Source organism: Myotis yumanensis, unplaced genomic scaffold, assembly GCF_028538775.1.
Source record: "Myotis yumanensis isolate MYYU_CA2020_CCGP unplaced genomic scaffold, mMyoYum1.0.hap1 SCAF_5, whole genome shotgun sequence".
NCBI lineage: Eukaryota > Metazoa > Chordata > Mammalia > Chiroptera > Vespertilionidae > Myotis > Myotis yumanensis.
This window is the reverse complement of record NW_027223756.1, coordinates 76474156-76495382: the sequence shown is the minus strand read 5'-3', so window position 1 is coordinate 76495382 and position 21227 is coordinate 76474156. Positions and strand designations below refer to the sequence as shown.

The following is a 21227-nucleotide window of genomic DNA, read 5'->3' as shown; positions in this document are numbered from 1 at the left end:
GCATGAGCCTCAGAAATAAGGACCCACTCTGGGTAGCGGACACTTTCTTACCTTCATCAGAGATCCAGGCAGTCAACAAACTGCCTTTTGTGACTCCTTTGTCACTGAGCATGTCCTCAAGGTTCATCCATGTTGTAGCAGGTGTCAGAATGTCCTTCCTTTTTAAGTCTGAATAATACATAGTCCACCTTCTGGATGGACCCCACAGTGTTTATCCCCCCATCCATTGAGACATGGGCTGCTCCTTGGGGCCATTGTGAACATGCCGCTGTGGCCATGGGAGTGCAGGTTCTGAGTCCGTTTTCAGTTCACTTGGGTGTCCATCCACCTGGAAGTGGGAGTGCAGGATCCTATGGTGATTGCATCATTTTTTGAGGCACCACCAGACTATTTGCCACAGCGGCTGCCCCACCGGTTGTGCACGAGGGTTATCTCTCCACCTACTTGTGAACACTTTTTCTTAAAAACAAGTGGTTCTCGAAGGTGTGAGGTGGCATCTCACTGTGGTTTACAGAAACTCTGCCAGCAGAGTATCACCAGTGAATTCTGGTGCTGTCCGCATGTCCCCTCTGACAATGATGGTCTAGGATTTGGGGTCAAATTCTGCTAAGAAATGTGTGCCATTCAGTGATTTCAAGCTGGATGGGGAAGAGGTCAGCTTTGTGCCCACCACCCACGTATGTTGTTTGCAAGGTGCAAGGTGGGCTGGCCAACCCCCTCTCAGCCCCCTTATGGTGGCCTGCAGATGGGCGACCTCCCAGGACTATACTGCAGTTATGGAGGCCGCCTGCATGTTGATGTTCCACCCCCCAGGGTGTCAGAAGCTGCTGTGGGCAGGTACCACAGCCCCAGGCCCGAGTCAGAACATGGGGACAGCCCCAGGGTGTGGGGACCCTACACCTTCCCTGCCAAGGGCACCCCAGCAGTTAAAAGTTCAGGGTGGTTTGGGGATGCTTCTGGCCCTGGAAATATGTGCAGGGTGAGGGACAGTGGAAACAGTGCTCCTCCGCCCCCCTACCCCCCCCCCCCCCCCCCCAGTTCCCAGGGAAAAATCCAGATCCAGGGGAGACTGCCAGACCAGAGGCTGATATAGTCAGCCCATCTCACAGCAACCTGCCAACTCTGACGCAGACTTGGGCAACAGTACCAGCCCAGATCTAGCCCCAAGTCACCTACCGAGGCAACAACAGAGTGGAGGGCTGGTTCACGTGGCCAGGCAGAGGTTCAGGTTCAGGGCCCAGAGGGTCTTAGGCTCTGGCAGGTGAGCTACCCTAGGGGAGCCTGAACCCATCTTGAAATTCCCCCTCCATCTCCTGGAACCTCTGAAGACCAAGTTCCATGCCCCCGGCTTTGCTGACCAGCTGCTAGACTCCACTCCACGTGTGTGGACCATGATGCAGTTCCTAAAACCAGTTGGACCCCTTGTCTGACATGAACAGGACAGCTCTAGTTGTCATTCTGTCCTGGATAGGGGAGGGGGAAGGCAAGAGCCACAGAGGTGGGTAGAGGGTGGGCCCAGTCCCAGCCCCAGGCATCCACTGCAGAGTGTGGCTGAGCCACGCTTATGAGGACATCGAGCCCTGGGGAAAGGAACTCCAATTAGCCTAAAAGCATGAACTCAGTGCTGGCTCCTGGCCTGCAGTTGCTGTTACGATGGCACCTGACAAATTACGTGAGTTTTCTGGATTGTTAAGCGGTACTGTCATTGAGGGGTAGCTTTCGGGAAGGTTCTGAGGGCAGCCTTGGGGCTCACACTTCTGGGCTGGCCTCCAGGTGCTGACTGGACTGGTGGTGCCCCCAAGGCAGGGAGGGCCTTGGCACCTTGGCCCAGAACTGGCTGCTACCCCAGTGTCCTTGCCTTGACCAAGACTGAGACTTGGTAGCCATCAGATGTGACCAGTGTGAACCCACACTGCTTTCCCTGGGTCACAGCCACCTTGGTGACCTCGGCCTGTGGTTCCCTATCCCCTCCCATAGAGAGCGGCCTGTCCTTCAAGGTCATGCAAAGGCACCAGGGTGACAGACTGAGTATCTGAATAGTCTGAGAACCACAGCTTCCCAACACGATTTTTAAGTCAGGCCTGACAGCCTGCCTTGAGGGTCCTGGAGCCCAGCCTGGGACTTGGGACAACCCTCAGCGCACACGCAGGACTAAAGAGGACAGACTTTTAGATCTTTTGTTAACAAAATAGCACCAACTGGACACAACAGACACGAGTGGATCAACACAGACAAAACGACCCCTCACGCAAGTAACAATCCAAACACGGAACCAGGGAAAGGAGAGCTTGTAACACTGGCTGTTGGTCTGGGGGCTTTGGCCCAGTGGCCCCAGGATGGGTGGCTGTGCCGGCCTGTCCCTGGGTAGGAGTCTGGTCCTTGCACTCATTTTGTAGGCCGGGTAATGATGCGAGTGGAGAAGTCAAACAGGTCTCGATTGATCTTGCGCAGGTTCTGCACCTCATCTTCCAACTCTGTGATTCGGATCCGCAGCTGGTCCTGGCCGCCCAGCACATTCTGGGAAGGAGCAGGGTTGGGGGGTGGGGGCGCTCAGGGTGGAGGGCCCTCTGACATTTTGGGATGTGGGAGGGCAGAATCTCCTCCGAAATTAACAGTCCCACTCCACCACACCCCACTCCAGCCTCACCCTTCTCCATGGCCCTACCCACCTTTTCCATTGTGCTGCACATTACCATGTGCAGCTGCTCTGCTCGCTCCAGGTAGCTGGGCTCCGATCCCTGCAAAAGGGGCTGCCTTAGTGACCTCTGGGCTCACCACCCTGCTCACACCACCAAAAGGTGAGGGGTGCCATCCTGATGCTGCTCACAGATGGAAGACAGGTTCCAAGTGTCGCTCACTGAGTGGGATGTCTCTGTGGGAGGCTCCACCTCCAACCGACACCCAGCAGGAAGCACCATGTCAGCCTCCTTAGATCTGCTGCCTGTTGCAGGACTGTGCCCAAGGGATGGGGACAGTCAAGGCCACACCTCGGGTGTGGGATTAGAGCCAGGCTTTGGGGGATATGCAGAAACCAGGGCCAAGAAGGTTCTAGAAAAGGACCAGCTAGCTGTGGGCAGAACCTCCCACCCACTGACATTGTGCATGGAGAGCCCGTCCACCTCCTGCTAGATGCAGTCTAGATGTGCTGCCCTTGGCTGGCAGACAGGCACTCGGTCCTGCCATCCATCATGATGTCTGAGCGAGGGGCCTGGACACCCTTGTGGGGCTCATGATTCCAGGGCACGGGAACAGTGGACAGAGGTGGACTGAGCAGAGCTAGAGGGGGCAATGTCAGGCCCTGCAAGGACAGGCCAGGGGTGATCTCTGGCAGGAAGTTCCTGGTGGGCACCAGGGGAGTGAGCGCTGCCTACTGTCCTGCTGGAGAAGGCACTGGATACAGCATCTTCGGTCGGGCTTGTCTTATTTGAGAATGTACCCGGTATGTGGTCTGCTTCTAGTGTGGAAGGTGCTTTTCACTGCCTAGGCTCAGCTATGCACTCAGAGGGGTCTCCTCACTGACCGCATATGTGGGGGGTCCTCACAGGGATCCTGGCCAGGAGCCCTACCCGCAGGGAACACAGACATGCTGTAGAGGCTGAGCCGGGGCAGGGAACCTGCTGGACCAGTACCTGCTGGTGGAGGCCCAGGCGCAGAGTAAGGCCCCCGCGGCGCTGCTCATCCCCATGCTCAGCGCCCAGCAGGTGCTTGTTGAAGTGTGGCAGGGGCAGGCTGGGCCGGAAGTCGGAGCTCAGCATGCTGACCGGCGCCAGCATAATGAAGGCGTTGGTCACGGGGCCTGGGGAGGGCAGGTGGCCAGTCAGGAGCTACCTCGGCCAGGCCTGGGCCATGGCTCCCACACCCTCCACTCCTCAAACCCACCCACCTGTACAGGAGTGGCCCATCTACTTTCCTCTAGCTGGTCCTACCTCCCAGCATCCAGCCAAGTGGCTGGGGTGTGGACAAACGAGCAAAGCCACCCAGCTTACAGCCTGTTGGTCTTCTGCCCCCCAGCCCTACCTTTCAGGGTCACTGTCCTGATGCACTGCTTGCTCTGGATGTCCCAGACGCGCACGGTCTCGTCATGTGAGCCGGAGAGCAGCACGCTGCCATCAGTGGACACTGACAGGCAGGTCACCTGGTTCCTGGGGACACAGGTCTGAGAAAGGGTGGCCCAAATGACCCCCGACCCCAGGAGCTAGAGAACAGGGCCCCTCCCCAGCTACCAGTCTGGTCCCCACACCTGTGGCCTTTGAACACCTTCCCGCTGTCCTGTTCCGACTGGAAGCTCTTCTCGCTCTGTCCAGGCTGTGGAGGCCGAGGGGCAGTGAACAGAGGGATACAGTTGTACCTCAGCCCTGGGGGCCCCAGGGCATTGGGGTGATGGGCTGGGGCAGAGCCCAACTGGCTCAAAGACCTAGATGCAGGGGAGGATGGACAGTCCCAGGGCCTTTGAAGGATGGACCCTGGGTGTCCCACTGTCCCATAAGCCTCCAACCACGGGCCCAGGCACCCACCACTCACCCAGGTGCAGAGGTCGACCTGGAAGATGGAGCCCTCACTGCCACCGCAGAACATGTGATGCTCAGCTAGGTCCATGGTCACGGCCATAATGCCCACGTCAAAGAGCACAGAGAGCAGCAGCTCGCCCGAGGAGATCTCCCACAGCTGGGGGCAGGCGGGATATGGGATGGGGCTCCACAGACACTGGGGTCCCAATGGTGCAGGGAGCTGAGCAGCCCTGAATGGGAGACCCTGTACCAGAACCTCAGAAGGGAGCTGTCACTCAGGGGGATCTCGGCACTGGGGCACTTCCTGACACAGCTGGGTTCTTACGCCCAGGACCCCTTGTCACTCCATTTTAGCTGCTGTCAGGTCTGGATTCTGCCTTCCACAACCATCACCACCCAGGACAAAGACCTAAAGGCTGGACATCATCAAATCCCCGAGGAGTCAGGGAGCCACCAGGGGCGGGTGGCCAATCGAGAATTTCAGAGCCAACACAGGCCTAGTTTGCTGTCCCATGGATGTCCTTGAGGTGGGAAGCCTTGGGGAATTGATAGCTGTATAGAGCTACCAGCCTGGGGGGAGCAGGAGATCCACTGACTCACATCAGCCAAGAGCCTGCCAGCTACCCCAGCCCAGCTCACAGATCCACTGTGGGGGAGGGGGGCCGGTCCTACCTTCACCGTCTGGTCCAGCGATGCTGTGGCCACCCGGGCCAAGGGACCCCCGAAGCCACAGTGCATGTCTGTGATGGGGAGGGTATGGTGGGACCAAACATGCCGGGGGGCTGGGGTCCTGGAGGAGTCCACCTGCAGCACGCTGCGGGAGAAGTGGATTCAGGGGGAGGGCTGTACCTGATGCCTCCACCCACCTCCACAGCCACTGGCCCATCCCACTGGCAGAAAATTCTCAGGTGTCTCCAGTCAGTCCCTGGACAAACAATCACACTGTCCTCACAACAGTCCACCCGACCTGCAGGCCCCAGACCCGGTTCCTTCTTGCCCCGGGACTTTGGCGTGGCCTTCTGCAGGGCAGGCTCCTGCCCTCTGGGCTGAGGCCTCACCTGGCTGGAAGCTACGGACTAGGCGCAGGCCCGAGTGGGTCAGGGCGCTACCTGCACAGGCTCCACACCAGCACCAGGCAGTCCTTGCCGCCCGAGAGGAAGTGGCTGCTGTCCCCTGTGAACTGCAGGCAGGAGATGTCCTGGTAGTGGCGGCTCAGGATGACCAGGAGGTTCCCTGTGGAGACCTGGGGAAGGCAGGGCACACGCAGGTCAGGGCAGGACACAGGGTGCAGTGCCGGGCCCTCCAGTTGGCAGGTTCCTGAGGTGAAGGGAGAGCCTGCCCAGGGGCAGGGAGAAGGGTGGTATGACGACAGCATCCAGAAAAGGAATGGGTGGGAGTGACAAAGCTGGTGAGGGAGCTGGTCCTTTCTGGTGACTGTCACAGCAGGACGTCACAGTCTTCCAGGCCAGCTGTGAGGGGCTTCAAATGCAGCCTCGACACTTGGTCTAGCAGGAGGGAGGGGGGGAGTTAGGGCCAGACAGCAACCCCAATGGCCTGGAGTACTATGACTGTCCCCCATCAAGGAGGGGGGACCTCCTAAGATGCCCCCACAAGGCCACAAGCCACTGGTTTCTATCATGCCCCCGGCACCAGGCTGGCAGCAATCAGGGCAAAGGTTTCTACCATGACGGGCAATCTGTGAGGAGCCTCTCCCTGCCTCCGTTTCTCTCCCTGTGCATGAATAACTGCTTCCTTGTTTCAGAACCAGGACTAAGGTTTAAAAGTCCCAGGATGAGATAACAAAGCTTCTCCCATCTTGCAGAGAACTCAGTTCCCTTGGCAGACCTCTATTTTGCAGGTCAAGGTTAAGGTCAGGCAAGGCAGAGGTGGTTATACCCACCTTCTGGCCCCAAATCCTACACTGTCTGCACAGGAGGTGAGGCAGGTCTCCCCTCTCAAACAACCAACTGTTGGTGACAACGCTGTTGGTGGTCTAACTCCGTGGTCCATAGGCTAAGCCCCATGACCCTGGCTCTGACACTCACCTCCCACAGGTATATGCTCTCTGCAATCCCTGCCAACATGTAGAGGCCGTTGGGCGATGTGGTCAGACAGGTAACAGGCCCGGGGCACATGATCTTCTGCTGGAGCTGGTCCTAGAGGAACATAAGGAGCCTATGAGCTTCATGCAGGACTAGGGAGCCAGGGAGCAGGGAGGAGAGTGAGTGGGGGGTGCCCAGGCAGCTGGTAAATCCACGAAAACCAGAAAGAATGGGGATAGAGATGGTTTGAGCAAATTCACGGTACAGTAAAGAAGTGTTCACTCCAGCCCAGCTTTGCATGCTGGAGGTGGAGAATGGCAAATCCTTGGATAAGAGCAAGGTGGTGGCCAAAACCGGTTTAGCTCAGTGGATAGAGCGTCAGCCTGTGGACTGAAAGGTCCCAGGTTCGATTCCGGTCAAGGGCATGTACCTTGGTTTCGGGCACATCCCCAGTGGGAAGTGTGCAGAAGGCAGCTGATCGATGTTTCTCTCTCATCAATGTTTCTAACTCTCTCTCTCTCTCCTTTCCTCTCTGTAAAATATCAATAAAATATATTTAAAAAAAAAAAAAAAGAGCAAGGTGGCGTTCCTGCCTGGATGCAAGGCGTGGCTCTGTGGATGAGCGTCAGCCTATGAACCAGGAGGTCACGGTTCGATTCCCGGTCAGGGCACATGCCTGGGCTGTGGGCTCAATCCCCAGTGTGGGGCATACAGGAGGCAGCCAATCAATGATTCTTTCTCATCATTGATGTTTCTCTTTCTCTCTCCCTCTCCCCCTCTCCCTTCCTCTCTGAAATCAATTTAAAAATAGATACATATATTAAAAGAAAAGATGGTGCTCTTATGGGCATAGGGATGGGGGTGGGAGAGGCACAGAGGGTCCAGGAGGGCGTTGGGGCTGAAGAACCCAAAGGCCAGTCGTCTCATTCCCCAATCCTGCCTTCCTAAGGCCCCCCCCGCCCATGACCTTGAACCTCAGTTTCCAAATCTCTAAAATGGGAAAACGTAAGTTCTGTGTGGCCCACACCAGGCAAAGCCAGAGCACAATGCTTGTCCCAAGAGATGCCAGCTGGCAGAAAAAGGCAGCGTGTAGCTGCAGGAGCAGCATTTTGGGGTTGCTTTAAGAGACACCTTGGGCTCTGAGGAGGGATAGTCTCTCTTTTGGGAGGATAAAAGTCTCCCGTGCTACGTTTTCAGGGGGCTCACCAGGCCTCAGACCTTTACTTTCCAAACCTACGAGACCCATGACACCTCAACTACAAACTCTCCCTTTAAATTTAGCACCCTTAGAAGTTTGCTGACCCATCCCTGAGTCCGGTGCTAACAAACAGGCCTTAGAATGCACCTTGACAACCCCATCCCCCACCCCCCAGCATGCAGCCAAGAAAAAAAATGGACGGAGCCCTAACCGGTTTTGCTTAGTGGATAGAGCGTAGGTATAGGCCTGCGGACCGAAGGGACCCATGTTCGATTCAGGTCAAGGGCACATGCTCAGGTTGTGGGCTCGATCCCCAGTAGGGTGCGTGCAGGAAGCAGCCAATCAATGATTCTCTCTCATCATTTATGTTTCTACTCTCCCTCTCCGATATCAATAAAAAAAAACATTAAAAAAAAAATGGGTGGCCCTAGCCGGTTTGGCTCAGTGGATAGAGCGTCGGCCTGCGGACCAAAGGGTCCTGGGTTAGATTCTGGTCAAGGGCAGGTGCCCTGGTTGCAGGCTCCCTGGCCCAGGCCCTGGCCAGGGCTCATGCAGGAGGCAACCAATCGATGTTTCTCCCACACTGATGTTTCTTCTCTCTTTTCCTCTCTCTCCCTAAAAATCAATGAAAAAAACGTCCTCGGGTGGAGATTAACAACAAAAATTGGGTGGAGCAAACCTATGTTTCTCTCTCTCTCTAATCAACGTTTAAAAATACCACTGCAGAGTCAGTAGATAGATCCTAGTTTAAAAACCAAACACAAAACTTCGCGCCCCTTTTCGTAAAGCTCTCTCTAGGGACCCACCACCTCCCCATCTCTTCATGCTCGGAAGCGCCTGGCCCGCAGCCCCAGGCCCGCCCCCTAGTCCCCCAGCCCGCTCGGGGCACGCGCACCTCTCTTCGACCAGTAACACCCCCGACCACCACCACCCGCGCATGCGCAGAGCACCCTAACCGGGACTTCCTCCCGGCTCAGGGCGTGGGCAGACCCCCGTCGACCCCAGTCTAAGGCGTCCCGCGCTCGCCCAGCGGAGTTCGAGCCCTGGCACGCGCCGCCGCACCTTCCGTTGCAGCTCCCAGGCGCTGATGTAGTTCTTGCCCAGCTGCGCCGCCAGCAGGTATTCGCCATTGAGCAGCGTCAGACCACGGGGCCCAGCCTGGCCGCCGCGGTACGTGAGCAGGTTAGCGCCCGAGTGGAGCTCCCATACGACGCAGCTCCACAACTGGGCGGAGGAGTCTGTACACACGGCTACCTCGATGGGCGCCGCCATCTTCCTCTCCCCCCGCCCCGGAAGTGCGTCACACCAGCAAGATGCGGGCGCCTTCGCCGGAGGGCTAGAGCGGCGCCCACGCTGTCCCGCCTCGGGCGGCTGGAGGGCGGACTCCCCGGTGAATTGGCCCCCCCCGCATCACCCCGGACCCGCTGAGAATCCAGGGGCGCAACGTCTGATCGAAGATGTTGGCAGGAGACCTCTTGCGAAACTAGATGGAAAAGAAATCAAGGCCCAGGGTCTTCTGCGAGAAGTTAGTCCGTTCAGAGCTTGGAAGTCGGGCTTGTCTCTCACGCTTGGCGCTCTCGGATTCTTTGCTTATTTTTAATACGCAAATAATAAAGTACCGACCTCACAGGCGTCAAGTGCAGACTCCGTACCGACATATTTGGCGGCAGTTAATACATTGCAATTAAGTGCGTACTCAGGGATCCACCATCAGCCCACCCCCGGACCCTGCTTCTTGGGCGGGGGGCTACAAAATCCACATTTTTAGCTCATGAACTTGGTGCAGGCCAAACGAGTCGGGAGCGCCTAACTTCAGGTCACAGCTGCTGTCCCGCCGCGTCTAAAAACTACTTTAAAATGTGGAATTAGTTGCTAATCTTTGAAAAGGGAGAAATCACTTAAAAAATAGAAATCTCCAGCCGGGGAGACCTGGCTGCCTGGGGCAGTGTGTCCGCCAGCAGCACCGGGGGCGCCCGATGCGCGGTGCCTGCAACTGGGTGCCGAGCGCGGCCCTCGTGCCGCTGGGAGGGGCGCCCGGATCCCGCAGGCCCGGTTCCGGCCACCAGGTGGCAGGCGGGAGCCGTGGGCCGGGAGGCGGAGTGTGGGCCGCTCCCGGCCCCGGGGCCACAGTGCGGAGCGGTTACGGCGAGGGAAGGGCTTCCCGGAGGAGGTGTCCTTGAAGCGGGGAACTAACCACTTGAAGAGAAAGGTGGGCAGAGGCAGTGCCAAGGCCCTACGGCCAGGCCCTGGCGGGGGCGCTGGGCCATCGAGGGCCTTGTGGGCAGTGGGAAGCCTGCATTTAATTGTTTTTCCTGGGGCATAGGAGACGGAAGGACTTTTGTAGGTTGAGGAGAGCTAGGGGCCTCAAACCCCAGCACTAGATAAATGGGGAAACTGAGGCTGGGACCACCTAGTCCAAAGGCGGACTGGAACTAGAACCAGCTGTTTCCGATTTCCACCACCATACCCAGCGGATGACCCCAAGTTTCTCAAATGTTGTTTAAAGTGTGAATAAGAGAAAGAAGATACCTGCAATGATAAATTACCCTTCTCAAACACCAAAATAAAATATCTTTTAGGCTTTTCCCCAAAACCAAATATTTGCATGCTGAAATCCGGCACGCTTTAGAACCAGGGGGTGGGCCAAGGTGGCCCTTTTAAACAGCAACTCGGGGCTTAAAACTGGCACTCCTGAGTCCTAGGGCAGGTCACTGCACACCCCTGGGCCTATTCCCCACGTGCAAACTGGGGGTTCCTCGGAGCTAAAGGGTCTGTGTCCTCATCCTGGGAAGGCTGGCCTGGAAATTTCCAAATTCAGATTCCAGGACAGAGGTGGGCCCAGCTCGTATGGTTTGCGGAGGACCAGCTGTGCCAATGGGGATAAGGGACAGGGTGGATGCTCAGGCTGGAACAGGTCCAGGCGGTGCCCCAGGGCAGGACTGCTGGATTGCAGGCAGGCCCCCTCACAGGCCTCTCCCTCCCCTCCTCCCCTCCTCCCCTCCTCCCTTCCTCCCTTCCCTGGGGACCCAGTAGGCCAGGCTGCTGTCAGGTCAGAGGTCACCCCACCCCCAGCCCTGTTCCTGGAATGAGGACAGACCAGTTGTGTCAGAGGAGCAAGACAAAAGCCACACTTTGAGGGCCTGCAGACCACCCAGTCTCTAGACCTCCTTGGTGCCAGCCAGGCGCCACCTCCCAAATCCAAGCTGAGAGGCCTTGGTGGTAGGTGGGCGGCAGCAGCAAGTAGGCTTGGGGAAACTGAGGCACAGAAGTCCCTGTTTGCAGGCACTGGTACACACTGCTGAACCAAACCAGACCCAGCCACATCTCACACCCTGCCCACCCAGGGGGCGGGGGCCTTGAACAATCCTAGCAGCTCCCATGATGTACATTAATGGTGTAAGGAATAGCGGATGAGCCCAGAAGCAATCATCCTTTTCAGGCATCCTTTCAACAGCCCCCCAGCCCTACCCCCTCCACCTAGGTCTGCCTCTCCCTCCCGCCAATCAGGCCTAGTTTTGAGTTTCATCTCCTGGGAGCCTCTCTGCCTCCTAACAAGCAGAGCTGGAGGCAGGAGGTGCCTCAGGGCTGGGAGGTGGAGGAGTCTGACACCTCCCTTCGTGCCCTCAGGAGCGGTGTGACCCCAGGGCCCCAGTCCCTCTCGAGGCCTCTTCGGGGGAGGAATAAAGATGCTAGACTAGCCCATCCAGTTTGTCGGAAAAGGGCTTTAAAAACAAACACACACAACAGAAGACACTTTTCCTTTATGTCTCTGGGGAGCAGGGGCTGAGAGAGGCAGGTGGGTTACCAGGCCCATGGAGATAGAGATGTAGTCAGTCCATTTCTGGGGTGGATGGAAAATGCTGGTGAAATGGGCCATAGGAAGCAACCAGCTGCCACAGGAGGGGGTTGTTTTTCCAGACTCCTGACCAGCTTTGGGGGCTGACCCAGGTGGAAGGGACAGGCCCAGGCCGGCACCAGCCAAGAGCTAGTGGCAGGGGAGCCGGTGGCAGGAGGCCGGGCCTGTCCACTTCCCGACCATGCTGACCTGGAGCCCATCGTGTCCCCTGGGTGTGGGTGATGTGAGGGGCAGCCCAGGAAATCTTTCACCGGCAGCAACCTGCATGCTGCTGTCAGGTTTGGGGGTGGAGGCTGAGAACCAGGGTTTCCCTCAGTCTGGGCTGAGCCCACGGTTTGCAATTGTAGCCCAACAGCCCGATCATCCCTTGGTGTGGTTTCTTTGGAGCCAGACGGTACTGAAAGACAAATGCTAAAATGTGAACCCAACCACGGAGGGCAGGCTCAGCGGGGCAGGGTGGCTTCCTCAGATGCCAGCAAGGAAGGGGCAGGCGCCAGGCCACGTGCCCTAGGGGCTGGAGTCAGACAACTCAGGGGTAACACTGGGCATCAGAACCCAGGATAGCAGGAGGCCTAAGCTAGGGGGCTAGAGGAACCAGCAGGGTGACACAGGGAAGGGAGCTACCCCCCAGACCTGGCTTAGCTAGTGTTTCCCTCTCTAAACTGCTGATACAGGAGCCTGGTCACTCTTGGATAGAGCCATGCTGGGCTCTCTGGGGGAGTTGGGCAACATCCCTGGCCTCACCCACTTGGTGACAGGAGCACCCCCAGCCGTGACAACCACAGATGTCCCAGACATTACCCAGCCTTCCCTCGGGGCACAGTCCCCACTGGGGGACCCCTGTGCCTTCTGCTAACTGGACCCAGACAGGGTGCGGTGACGCCCAGGAAACCACCACCGAGACGTTTTCTGTTAAAAGTCAGAAGTGTTTTGTCTTGTTTTAATATCTCATCAGCTTTAGAGGGTTACAATTGTCTTAAATATTTCTGAAATTTAAATACAATCTGCACAATAATGTTATAAAATGTAAACTTTCAGTGTTCTTTTAAATTTCAAAATCACACCTCCCCTCCCCCCTTTTTTTGGTCTTTTGCCCCCCACCCCGCTAATACCTGAATGTTCTGTAGAACTGAAATCCTTACCAGCTGCCCCACCGGCCACAGTGACTGACAGGCGAGGCCCGGCCAGAGGTAGAGTAGTTTATAACTTTTTAAAAAGTTTTTTTCCTTTAACCTGAGTTCGGGCGTGGTCCCCACGCCATCGGACAAACCCCAGAGAAACTGAAATTTCACATGTCAGGAATGAAAGGCTGAATTCATTCGTGTTTGCCAAGAAAAAAACGCACAAGCAAGCAAGAGAAAAACGATAGAAGTGGGCAAAAGTCATAAAAGCAAAAAAAAGTGACTGTACAAATGCACAACTATTAAAAACTAACTCTGCTGCCCAGCGCCTCTGCCCGCCCCCTGCCCGCCAGCTCCACAGCCCTGTGGCCAGGTTAGGGGTCACAAGGAAGATCTGGAAGCAGCCGGTAATAGACACCTCTAGAGCAGTTAGGTTAGCCCCTGAGCCCCCCTTGACCCTGAGTTTGGGACTCCTACCTGCTCTGTGCAGCTAAGCCCCACCCGTTCCAGAACGAACAGTGCACAGGCAAGCCGCTGACAGAGATGGCTGTCCCGGCCCCACCCAGTTTGCATAAAGGGGTGCTGAGCTGCACCCCAGAACCCTCACCAACAGGAGGTTGCCCTGAGCTGGGATTGGCAGAGGGGACACGAGGCAGAGGCCACAGCACTGCCCAGCCTGGAGCTCCCCCTCATCTTTCCACCTCTCCCCCTGCGCACGGCTCCCCCAGGGCTGTCCCCCCCCACCCTGGCCCCCTACAATCACCATGAACAATAGGCATGCCCTGAGTTAGATCTGGGGGCTATTTCACCCACAAGATATGACGCCCAACACACGCAGGCAGACACACACACACACACACACACACACACACACACACCCATGCGACTGGAGACAGCACCCAGGCAGACTCTCAGGTGGACACGCCCATGACGCAGGTGGGAGGGGACGGGTACTGGTACATGCTGAAACCCTGAGCCAGCCGAGGGCAGGCTGAGAGGGGTTTTGGCATCAAGAGTCAGACCCGAGGTAGAAATAACCAGGCAGCAGACACCCCCATGTGGGCCCCACGTGGCTCCAGGGGGTCAGGTCAGGGGAGAAGAGAGAAGGAGCATCCGGTATCGCTGCTCTTGGGCAAAAAGGTCCCCCTCCCACAGTGATTGTACTGCTGCAGTAAGGGACGGGAGGAGACTCTTGCATAAGGAAAAGCAGAGAGGAAACCCCACCTGCCTGCAGCCACCACTGCCCTGGGAGGTGGAGGGTGTCCTCGACCCTGAGACATACCAACGAAAGGGGCTCTCCCCAAGGACACCACAGCTTCACACCCAAGCAAACCCAGACTGGTTGGGGGGGGTCAGGATGCTCTCCCATCCAAGGTCCCCTAGGCCACAAGATGACCCTGGGCCAGGGATCACTGGATCAGGACTCTGGAGGCTGCCAGATGGGGCACTGCCGTTTTTGGCATCGTTAGGCCAGGCCAGGCTCCCGGGGCCCAATTAGAGTTTCCAGGCAAACTCAGTGCGTGAAAGGAAAGGGCGCCAAGTTGTGGGAGGCACCATTTCAGTCCAGGGCAGGGTGGCCAAGGAAGTCCCCGAACCCCGCCTGGGCTTGGGACGGAGGGTGCTGCCTCCTGGTGAAGACCATCACCAGCCGCTGAAATAACTCCCCCACCCAGCCCTCCCGCTGGTGACCACCTTCTGACCTGGGGTAAGAGGTCACATTGCGAGTGGGTGCAGCCTTCCCATGGGCCTCTATTTAGCTCCTTCAGTTATAGCAGATGTGGCCTTGCAAGGGGCCGAGAGAGAATGAAGGGACAAAGTGAAGGAGATGGGAAGGGGTGGGGTGTTCAGGATGACATGGCCTCAAAAACCTCAATCTGAGCGAAGCCTGGCTCACCCCAGTCCCCAAATATCCATATATCTTTAAAAGCAGCCCTTTCAAAAGCGTCGGTGGTCTAGTGGTGAGCACAGGTGCCTTCCAATGCAGCCCTTTGGGCCCTGCCCGGGGCGGCTCAGTGGCTGAGCGTCGACCCATGACCCAGGAGGTTGGATTCCCAATCAGGGCACATGTCTGGGTTGTGGGCTCAATCTCTAGCAGGGAGGGTGCAGGAGGCAGCCAGTCGACGAGTCTCTCTCATTGATGTTTCTCTCTCTCTCCCCCTCCTTCTTTCTTTGAAATCAATGAAAACATGAAAACATATTAAACAAACAAACAAAAAGCAGCCCTTCCAGGTAAGAGAGAGTCCCCAGGCCACAGTCATCCCTGAGTCAGGAGCCTGAGGGCTATGACAGCACATCCCCTCCCCGGCCCTGGCCCTTGATCCAGCACTTTCTTTCTAGTTAAGACTTCCGGATCCCTGACAGGGAGCATGCACGGCACAAGGAGAGAAAGCATCGAGCGCCTTGGTCTGCCACTCAGCATTCACATTCCCAGATCCCCCTGGGCGTGCCCCTGCATGGACCATACTCCAGCCCAGCCCTCAGCACCTGAGTTCATTACCTTTTCTGGCTCTAGCCCAGGGATACAGTGTCCTGTGCCTGCTAGCTGCCTACCGCAGCACAGAAAATGCACACATGAACCCGATTCAGTCATGGGAAAGATTTAAAGGATATTCCTTTTTTTTCCTTTTTTTAAGTCCCGTTTCCCTGAATGAACACAAATATATAGAGATATATATCCTTTTCCTAAGGTTTGATTCCTCCCCCAAGAATAAAATAGAACATTTACAAAACAAAACCCCCCAAACCTCTTAAAAACCCTATAGAGCTTGAATATCGCTATTTCTTTAAAAAATAATAATAATAATAAAAAGTTCCCAAAAGCAACAAGAAAAAAATTCAACTGATCTTGGCTCAGGGGTTTCATTCAAAACAACGAACTAGGTGTGATGAGTGGATGAGTGTGTGATGAACAGGAACAAAAGTAAAAAAAAAAAAAAAAAAAAAAAAAAACACACAGTGCAGGGATATATGAGGTAAACAGAATCTGGCCTTACATTGCAACTGGTCCAAACCAGACACCAGACACCAGTCCGAATCGGCCCGCCAGGGCTGCAGGAAAGCCCTGGGGAGTATTTGCCGCTCTCTTTCCTGATTTCCTTAGCTGTTCTTACAATTCACTTCTCTGAATGTCTGAAACCTGAGTAATTCAAGTGTTCCTTGGTTTTCCCCTGTTTTATTAAATTTTCTTTATATATATGTCTATATTTTCTTCTTCTATTTTTGGTGTTAGCTGTGGCTCCTTTGTGGATATTTCCCCTCCCCACCCGTATCTTCCACCACCCCGGCCCTGCCCGGCCCACCTTTCCACACCCTGCCCAGTCTGACCAGCTCCTGGGTGGGGGGCGGCGGGTGGGGAGTGGTGCAGTTAAGGCAATGAATTATTTGAGGTAGAAGACGTCGGGGGTGCGGACAGCCCCACTGGCCCGGCCTGGCTGCCCGCGCTGCTGCTGGTCCCACTGCTTCCTCCCCGGCTGCTGCCACCACCGCCTTTGCTGGGAGCTGAGGAGGGCGTGGAGGCTGGTGGCTGAGCAAACAGCACTCCTAATGCAAGGACAGGAGGAGAGACATGTCATGGAGAGTTAAAACATTATGTGACAGGTGCAAGGGGCTCCCCAAGCAATGACCCCCTGCAAAGTCCACCCATGGACCCACCAGGACATCCACCACCTCATCTTAGTCTCTGCTTCCTGTGGGGGTCTTTGCCCAGCAACCCAGCTGTTTTGGGTCCCTAGCACCACCTGGTGGCTTAATGAGCAACTGGCCTGACTACATTTTTTTTTACAAGGAACTTTGAAACACCACTTGTACAGTTCACCACGAACACAGGTGTTAGAGAGGCAGTAACTCCCGGCATAGTTTAAAATCCAAATACAATTTTTAACTCCCCAAAACTTAACCACTAATAGTCTACTATTGACCAGAAGACTTACTGATAACATAAGCAGTGATAAACACATATTTTGATTTTTTTCTTTTTAAATTGATTTCAGACAGGAAGGGAGAGGGATAGAGAGAGAAACATCAATGACGAGAGAGAATCATTGATCAGCTGCCTCCTGCATGCCCCCTATTGGGGATGGAGCCTGCAACCGGGGCATGTGCTCTTGACTGGAATTGAACCTGGGACCCGTTGGTCCACAGGCTGATGCTCTATCCACTGAGCCAAACCAGCTAGGGCTGAACACATATTTTATATTATATGTCTTATATACTGAATTCTTATAATAAAGTAAGCTAAAGAAAAGGAAATGTTATTAAGAAAATCATCAGAGCCCTAGCCGGTGATGATTCAATTCCAGTCAAGAACATATGCTCAGATTGTGGGCTCAATCCCCAGTAGGGGGCATGCAGGAGGCAGCCGATCAACGATTCTTTCTCATCATTGATGTTTCTCTCTCCCCCTCTCCCTTCCTCTCTGAAATCAATATAAAAAAAAAATATATATATATATATATATATGAAAATCATCAGGGCCTTGCCAGTGTGGTTCAGTGGTTGAGTGCTGATCCAGGAAGCAACAGGTTGCTGGTTCGATTCCCTGTCAGGGCACGTGTCTGGGGCTGTGGGCTCAATCCCCAGAAGGCAGCCAATTGATGGTCCTCTCTCATGGATGTTTCTATCTCTCTATCCCTCTCCCTTCCTCTCTCTCTCTCTCTCTCTAAAAAAAATAAATAAATAAAAGAAAAAAAAGAAAATCATCAAGAAAATACATTTCCTAGCCCTAGCTGGTTTGGCTCAGTGGATAGAGCATTGGACTTCGGACTGGAAGGTCCCAGGTTCAATTCCGATCAAGGGCACATGCTGGGGTTGCGGGCTCAATACCCAGTGGAGGGCATGCAGGAGGCAGCCAATCAATGATACTCTTTCATCATTAATGTTTCTATCTCTCCCTCTCCCTGCCTCTCTGAAACCAATAAAAAAATATTTAAAAAAAGAAAATACATTTCCAGTATTTACTGAAAAAAAAAAATGCATGTATAAGTGGACCCACGCAGCCCAAACCCTTGTTGTTCAAGGGTAACTGTATTTTTGAGCACTTATTATGTGCTAAGCCCCATGCTAAGTGCTCATTATGTGCTGAGAACTGTGCCAAGTACTCACTATGTGCTGAGCACTGTGCTAAGGATACTACATTGATTATATACTCAAGTCTCCAAGGGAAGGAAGAACTTTGCTCACTCTAATGGCTGGGCTCATGCAGGCCAAACCCGGAGGTTGCCCAGGACTCCTAAATTAACCCGGGGAGTGAAGTTGTCAAGGTGTTACCTGTATACATAATTCCGTTAATCTCCACTGACATGCTAATACTATTGCTGCCATTGGTGCTGGTCACGTTTGCAGCTGAGTCCTGGCGGCTCTCAGAGGCTGTGGGAAGAAGAAAAGCCACCGTTTGGAATCACAAACTCATCGATGCTATGATCCTTTTCACATCTATCCATCCCCACTGGGCTTTAAACTTCACAAAGCTGCAGACTGTATCTTCCACCAGCACACACAGGACATAATAAATATAGAACGAGAATGTATTTGCCTGACATTGGCTTTTATCATGATTGTAATTCTTACGCGATGTTGCACACCCAAGTCATGTCATTCTTTTTAACAGCCACAAAGTCTTCCAGACGTGACTCACTCATTCCTCACTGATGGACACACACATCGCTTCAAGGCCTGTTACAACATCATGCAAATGACTGCCATGAACAAACTTGTCTATACAGGTATCCCCTGCTTTTTGAAAATTCACATTATACCACTTGGAAAGGCTTCATAGGAATTCCCTGCTTCCAGAGAGCGGAGACACCCACGTTTCCTTGAGCACCTGCTTGGTATCGACTGGTTCTGCTGTAGATACCAAGCAGATGACTGATCACATTTTCTGTTTTTCAGAGATTGCCAAATTGTCACCTATTTACACTCCCACCAGCAGGACCCATTTCCTCACATGCTGAGCAACAGTTGATATTATCAAACTCTGATGGGTGAAAAGCGGTGTCTCCTTGTTAGCGTGCGGACCCCCATCTGGATGGAGCCGAACAGCTTTTCTTTTCCATCCTTACAAGGGGACACGTGTTTGTTGATTTTAGAGAAGGCGAAGGGAGAGGGGGAGAGAGAAACATCGATGTGAGAGAGAAACATTGATCGGTTGGACCAGAAATCGAACCTGCAACCTTTTGTTGCACAAGATGACACTCTAACCAACTGAGCCACACCGGCCAGGGCTGAACATTTTTTCATAGGAATTTACTAGTCACAACTGCCCATTTTTCCCTATCGATTTGTTTGCCTTTTTTTCTTATTGATTTGTAGGCACTTTTTACATAGGTTGGCTCCAAGACCCTTATTTTGTTACACATGCAGAGAGCATGGAGGGTCTGGGTGGTGGGTTGATACCTTGGCTGTTGATACGAATGCTCATGGGCAGCTGGGCTGTCATAGCCAGGAAGTTCTGCTGTAGCGCTCGCTGCATGAGCCGTTGCTGCTCATCCGCCACCAGGGCCATCTTCTTTTCCGGAGGCTCCCCAGACTCCAGCTTCTCCCGAAGCTGCTCCAGGGCGGCCGCCTGGGCTGCCACGGCTGCCTGGGCTGCTGCTGCTTGCACTGCTACTGCCTGGGCTGCCACCACGGGGTGGCCTGCCAGGGAGACTGGCAGGCGGCCGGGGACTGTGATGGGGATGGCCGAATCCTCCTCTAGACAGGAGAGAAGAGGAGTTGGTGGCCAAAAGGGAAGTGAGGTGGCTTGGCTCAGCCTTCCACCCACACAAGAATGAGCATTCTCTTGAATACCTCCACTGATGGAATGCTCACTCCCTCTCTGAGGGAAGTAATTTTTAAAGTTTATTTATTTAATCCTCACCCAAGGACATGCTTAGAGAGAGGAAGGGAGAGAGAAACATCGATGTGAGAAACATCGATGTGAGGATCGAACCTGCAACCCAGGTATGTACCCTGAACAGGATTGAACTGCCACCCTTTTTTCTCTCATTGATCCCTTCCACTCTGCCCCTGCCCTTTCCAGGCCTTCACCACACTACTGTCTGTGTTCATGGGTTATGCATATACGCATATAAATTATTTGGTTAATCTCTCCCCCACCAATCCCTCCGCCCCCCACCTTTCCGCTTAATCCACCGCCACCTTGAAATCAAACTGCCACTCTTTGGCGTACGGGACCAGGCTCTAACCACTGAGATACCCGGTGGCCTGGGCAGTAACTAGGTTTCTGAATAGACACAAGTGCTATAAAACGCTTTCTAAAGCAGGTGATCATACTGGTGATAACACTACTAGTTATATACTAGTATTATAATAGTATTTAGCATCAGTACTACGTAGATACTATAATAACATATAACATATATATAATACTAGTCATAACAACAAGGCTCAGAACATGTCTAAAGCACTTCCATCTCAAACAGGAACCATCTCAAAGGGCCATTTCAACAACCCCCAGTCTACTCTTATTTCCAGATGAGGAAACTAAGGCTCAAAGAAGATTCATAACTTGCCCAAGGCCACAGAGCTGGAGAAAGGCTGAGCTGGGATTCGAACTCTGGCGCCCAACTCTAAACCAGCTTCTAACCATTCCCCTCTTCTGTGGTTAAAACAAATGTCCCCGTCTTTCCCATCCACTAGGACCTGCTGTCTCTTCTTCCCCCTACTCTCTCTGCTCCCTGTTGTTTCTAGGCTCTCTCATGACTCCCTTTTATTTTTATTTTATTTTTTAAGCCTTTTTATTTTTTTAAAAATATTTATTGATTTTTTTTACAGAGAGGAAGGGAGAGGGATAGAGCGTTAGAAACATCGATGAGGGAGAAATATTGATCAACTGCCTCCTGCACGCCCCCTACTGGGGATCGAGCCTGCAACCAAGGTACATGCCCTCGACGGGAATCGAACGCGGGACCTTTCAGTCCATGGCTCGATGCTCTATCCACTGAGCCAAACCGGTCGGGGCATGACTCCCCTTTTATCTTATCTGTTACCATCTTCCCCAGCTCCAGCATGAGACCTGGTCCACATGGATGCTAATAACCTTTAACAGATATAGTTGAAACTCCCCAAAGCCAGGAGGGTAAACCAAGGCCCACAGAATACTGAATGACTAATATGAGCAAGACCTAACTTTTCAGGGCCTTGTGGGGATTGCCTCAGATCCTTGGGCCACTCCCAGGAAGTAGGGAGTCACTTTCTGTGTGGTAGAGGAAAAATAGGAACCCAGACATGCAAACTGGCCAGCACGAGTCCATACGGCCACAGGTGCTATCTGTGCTCTATATTAGGAAGGATTCCAGGCTGAGGGGGAGAGAAGACTATGATCGACTGGTGATGTCTGCCATGGGTGTGGACTAGGAATGGGGGGCTGTTTGTCAGGCATCTGCAAACCTGGGCCTGTTGCATGCTGGGCATTTTATACACGGAAGGCTCCCAACAATTCTACAAATAGGCGCTACCCAGGGGCACCTACCAATAGCTTCAGGGACAGTTAAAGGGTCAATC

General features: G+C 54.1%; 2 protein-coding genes across 3 annotated transcripts in view; both read right to left on the bottom strand.

The window, feature by feature from the left end:
- Window positions 1-2161: 2161 nt before the first annotated feature.
- WDR18 (WD repeat domain 18) lies at window positions 2162-9026 on the bottom strand. Its single transcript, XM_070413859.1, has 10 exons — window positions 8811-9026; window positions 6554-6664; window positions 5618-5751; window positions 5181-5322; window positions 4522-4665; window positions 4241-4305; window positions 4018-4142; window positions 3630-3796; window positions 2670-2738; window positions 2162-2517 (listed from the first exon to the last, which is right to left on the bottom strand). The coding sequence occupies exons 1-10, from the start codon at window positions 9018-9020 to the stop codon at window positions 2386-2388; spliced, it is 1299 nt and encodes a 432-aa protein (XP_070269960.1). The 5' UTR covers window positions 9021-9026; the 3' UTR covers window positions 2162-2385.
- Window positions 9027-15881: 6855 nt separating this feature from the next.
- ARID3A (AT-rich interaction domain 3A) overlaps window positions 15882-21227 on the bottom strand; it is a 35284-nt gene continuing 29938 nt past the window's right edge. For both annotated transcript variants that reach the window (XM_070415626.1, XM_070415625.1), the window contains exons 7-9: window positions 19119-19415; window positions 17991-18089; window positions 15882-16265 (exon numbers count right to left, since the gene is read on the bottom strand). In XM_070415626.1, the coding sequence (XP_070271727.1) occupies window positions 16090-16265; window positions 17991-18089; window positions 19119-19415 (572 nt within the window). In that variant the 3' untranslated portion in view covers window positions 15882-16089. The remainder of the gene's footprint in view (window positions 16266-17990; window positions 18090-19118; window positions 19416-21227) is intronic.

Excerpts from the sequence above, each read along its gene's own strand:
- WDR18 (XM_070413859.1), bottom strand. The coding sequence starts at position 9,020 with ATGGCGGCGCCCATCGAGGTAGCCGTGTGTACAGACTCCTCCGCCCAG. Across the intron at positions 5,752-6,553 it reads AGAGCATATACCTGTGGGAG|GTCTCCACAGGGAACCTCCT; the intron begins GTGAGTGTCAGA and ends TGCCTTCCCCAG. Across the intron at positions 4,143-4,240 it reads AAGGTGTTCAAAGGCCACAG|GAACCAGGTGACCTGCCTGT; the intron begins GTGTGGGGACCA and ends CTGTGTCCCCAG.